The sequence below is a fragment of the Mangifera indica genome, chromosome 5 (genome assembly GCF_011075055.1).
Source record: "Mangifera indica cultivar Alphonso chromosome 5, CATAS_Mindica_2.1, whole genome shotgun sequence".
Taxonomy (NCBI): Eukaryota; Viridiplantae; Streptophyta; class Magnoliopsida; order Sapindales; family Anacardiaceae; genus Mangifera; species Mangifera indica.
In genome coordinates this window covers 9,008,928-9,012,914 of record NC_058141.1, presented here as the reverse complement: position 1 = coordinate 9,012,914, position 3,987 = coordinate 9,008,928, and the positions used below count along the sequence as shown (strand labels likewise).

At 37.3% G+C, this 3,987-nt stretch overlaps 1 protein-coding gene across 1 annotated transcript; it reads left to right on the top strand.

Moving 5' to 3' along the window:
• The first annotated feature begins 1,245 nt into the window (after nucleotides 1–1,245).
• Nucleotides 1,246–2,847, top strand: LOC123217744 (ethylene-responsive transcription factor ESR2-like). Its single transcript, XM_044638864.1, has one exon. The coding sequence runs from the start codon at nucleotides 1,352–1,354 to the stop codon at nucleotides 2,630–2,632; it is 1,281 nt and encodes a 426-aa protein (XP_044494799.1). The 5' UTR covers nucleotides 1,246–1,351; the 3' UTR covers nucleotides 2,633–2,847.
• The last annotated feature ends 1,140 nt before the right edge of the window (nucleotides 2,848–3,987 follow it).

The following is a 3,987-nucleotide window of genomic DNA, read 5'->3' as shown; positions in this document are numbered from 1 at the left end:
CCACCTTTCAATTTTTTTCTGAAAACGCCATGAAATTTTAACACACAAAAACAAATCTGGAGAAACAATTTCTGAGCGCCGCCAGTGTAATCATTCAGAATGATAATCACAGCAACCATCAGGGAAGAGAGAGAATGACAAATTAAGCTAGCTAGCTCTTCAACTTCAACCTCCCAGAAAATAAAACAAAGCTTTTATTCATTTCATCTTCTTTCCTTACCCCAAAATCCATAGATTGGGACGTGTGTAGATTGCAGATTCAATTATAGAAATGTGATGATTTCTTCAGGCGGTTGAAATGAAAACTTCTAATTACTCCATTAAATATCCTTAAAAATCTTCTTGCCAAAAAAACTCTACACTTCCGGTCTCTCTCTTATTTTTCTCCATTGCTCTTGGAAATAGCCGAAAGCAATTACTATGCAACAGTGGCTCTTAGCTGGCACACCCAGATGCAACCATTTCTCAAAGTTTCAGTAAGAACAGTTATCATCATTAAAATTCCCAAGTCAAACTTTCAGTAACATAAACTTATAGGAGAAGCAGACCTATTCCAGGTGTTATATATGTGTTCTATTTTTTTTAATTTTTAATAAAATTTATAATAAAAACTTTCGAAGATTGTTAAGAAATTAATTATCGATAATTAACATGAAATTTTCCTAATATTAAGAGATGCGTGCATGTAAAAAGTGTTCCCTTACTTCTGATGGGGATTGTAACTTGTTAAAATATGTGGTCCTAGATATAACCTCACATAAGAAAAATTGGTGTGTTTTTGGCAAATATAATTTCAGTGGGAAATGAAATCTTTTAAAGAGCTACCTCGAGAGAAGAGGGGTTCCTAAGACAGGACGCCAAAGTCATAATAACATCAATCGTTTCATGCATGCAGGTACAAATTTTGCAGGGCCAAAGTAATATATAGCATAAATGAATATGCTGTTGAAGCTCTTTGCTATATATTATTGAAGCTCCAAGAATTTATTCTTCTTAAACAAACAAAAAACTGAAAGTTTTAATATAGAGAATGAATGATCACAACCCTCAAGATTGTGGACGGTTGGGCCAGTAGATGATCGTAGTCGTTTGAGTAATATTACAGGACCAGCTTATTTTTCGAAATTTGTGTTGCACCAATATAACGCATGAATAAATCAGTCACTTTCCAACCCCAATTCTACACCAGAGTTATTATATCTGGCTATAAATATATCCTCTACTACCATCGCAATCCAGGTGCCAATTCCTGAGATCTTCGCTATCACTGTTGAAATCCTCTCCGTTTCGATCTCCGTGTATTCTCTTCTTTCTCTTCTTCCAAGTTTGTCCTCTTTGTTTAACCAGAGAAATGGAGGAGGCACTTAGGAGACTTAGTGGGATAACCCATTTACCGGAACCTGACCCGAGAGATCCCATCACCGACAGCCAGAAAAACTGCACCTCATCTGCTACAGCTACTTCTACTGCCACTAACACCGCCTCCACAAACAACAAAAGGACTTTGAAAGAAAGTGATAATGGCAGTGGTGGAACCATGAGGTACCGTGGTGTTCGGCGCAGGCCTTGGGGCCGCTATGCTGCTGAGATACGGGACCCTCAGTCTAAGGAGAGGCGTTGGCTGGGGACTTTTGACACTGCGGAGGAAGCTGCCTGTGCCTATGACTGCGCGGCTCGAGCCATGCGTGGTGTCAAAGCTCGAACAAACTTTGTTTATCCGGCTACTGAGCCTCTCTCTCCTCCTGATCATCTCCTTCCTCCGTTTAATTTCCCCAAACAGCCTCAGCCGTCTGTTAGAGATTTACCCACTCGCCAATTTAACCCTTCTTCTCACTGGCCATCTTATGCTAATCCTCATGTGGTGGACCATCCCTTCTCTCCTCAACAGAAGAACTCTTCACACAATATGTTGCTTTTACGTGACCTGTTGAACTCTTCTTCAAATTCATCTCTGTACACGCCTACTCAACCTTTGTATGACCAGTTTCCTTGCATGAATAACTCATCTTCTTCAAATCCTAGCACTTTCCCCGGAGGTTCGTTGGTGATGAATAATCCCTATAGCAATATCTCAAAATGTTCCAGTCACGCTAATACTAATTTATTATGCGATTCTTACACAGGTTCCTCCATTACTTTTCCTCCAAATGAAAATTATCAAGGCTATAATAACACCACCATCGGCTCTATCAAAGCTACTACTTCCTTTCAAAGTGATGACACGGAATTCTTTCCACAAGAGCCTTCGGATTCTGGCTTGCTACAAGAAATCATTCAAGGGTTCTTCCCAAAACCTTTGTCAAAGAAAAGTGATGATTCTTCAAAAACTAGTTCAAATTACAATGAATCTCTCGTTGGTGCTGCACCGTTACCTGATGTTTCCGTTAATTATTCACTGGATGGATTTAAAAGGGGACTTAGAAATGAGAACTTTGGTTATTACTTTGACGTCCAAGGTGGTCATCAACAACAGTTGGAAAATTTCAGTGAAGTCTCTGGATCTCAGGCGATGCCGTACGGCAATGAGCTGCCGCTTAAACTGCAAGTAGGTCCAGAATCCGTTACTACTGATGATATATTTCAGTACCCAGAGCTCATGAGTGCCTTCGCAGCTAGGGTTCAGAATGCTTAACCACTTTCAATGTTGCAGAAAATTCCATTCTACTTATGGTCTAATTTTATTAATTGTGTCTATAGATGAAATATCGCTAATGATTTTAGGGTTTGAGAAATGTAGTTCGCTTCTACTTTAAGTTCATATGTACTTCCATGGAGATTTCAGGATCTTCGAAGTCGTCACTAAGCAGTTTGATTTATACGATCAATATAATATATCTTATATTATCTAAAATATGTTAAAATGTTATACTCGTACATACATCTTCCTTCTACCGACAAAACACCCCTTCTTATTATTATTATATATGTTGTGTTTTACTTTCGAGGGGGTGTGCGTTGACCTCGGAACTCAAAAGGCTGTCTAAGCCGGCTTTTGGTTTCTATATTTTAACCCCGCCATCATCTTCTTTTCCAATGAAGAGTTTATTGGTGGTTTGAGGCCGTGAAATCCATTTGAACCTTTCAAGATGAATTCTCTTTAGCGGATGTCAATGCATGTATGATGATTACTTGGGCCTTCTGAGAATTTTTCATTCCTTTCTATCTTCCTGGATTTTTCTCATTCGTGCCTACTTTTTTTTTTGTCTCGAACAAATCATTCCGCAAGTTCGAGGACCAATCGGTTTTACTGTTAAGGCTTCAGAATATATGGCTGGTTAAAATTCTTTCTCCTTATGTTGAATTAATTGTTTCCCAGTTCGAACATTCTTTTACGAAGGCTAAATGTCTCTTTAAGTGAAATTCCATCACATCATTTGGCGATGAATGCATAGCAAATATTATAATATCTTGAGAGATTGGCCCAGTTTAAGTTGAGAAGAGAAATTTTAATCAAATTTCATTGAAGTGTTGACCTCCAACGAAGGTGCATGTTGCTCCTAATGTAAACCAAATTAACATAATTTGTCAATTTGATAAAAATAAAGTCTATAATGAAAGTAGAAAATTCTACTAACTTAATGCTGAAACTTACCATAATACAAGTTTTCGAAAGAAAAAAAGAAATTCCTTCGAAAGAATCTCCATAAAAATAAATGAATAAGATAATATGTATATATTTTTTATACACAAATATCTACACACATGAATATATTATAATATAATTCAATGATTTTAAATTCAGAAGATATTTTTAACTTTTTGTATGTTAATAAGTACATGTAAATTAATAGGGAGAAGGACTATTTCCCACCCAACTTTTGATGCATTCTCAAGTTACCACCCACGGCAGATGAAAATCCAGTTTTCCCACCCGTGAGCCAACTGCCGTCCATTTTTTCAGTTAGGGACAGGGGCAAAATCGTCATTTACTATTTAAAAAGATTAAAACTTTAAAACTTTACCATTTTCCCCTCCAGGTTTTAAAAA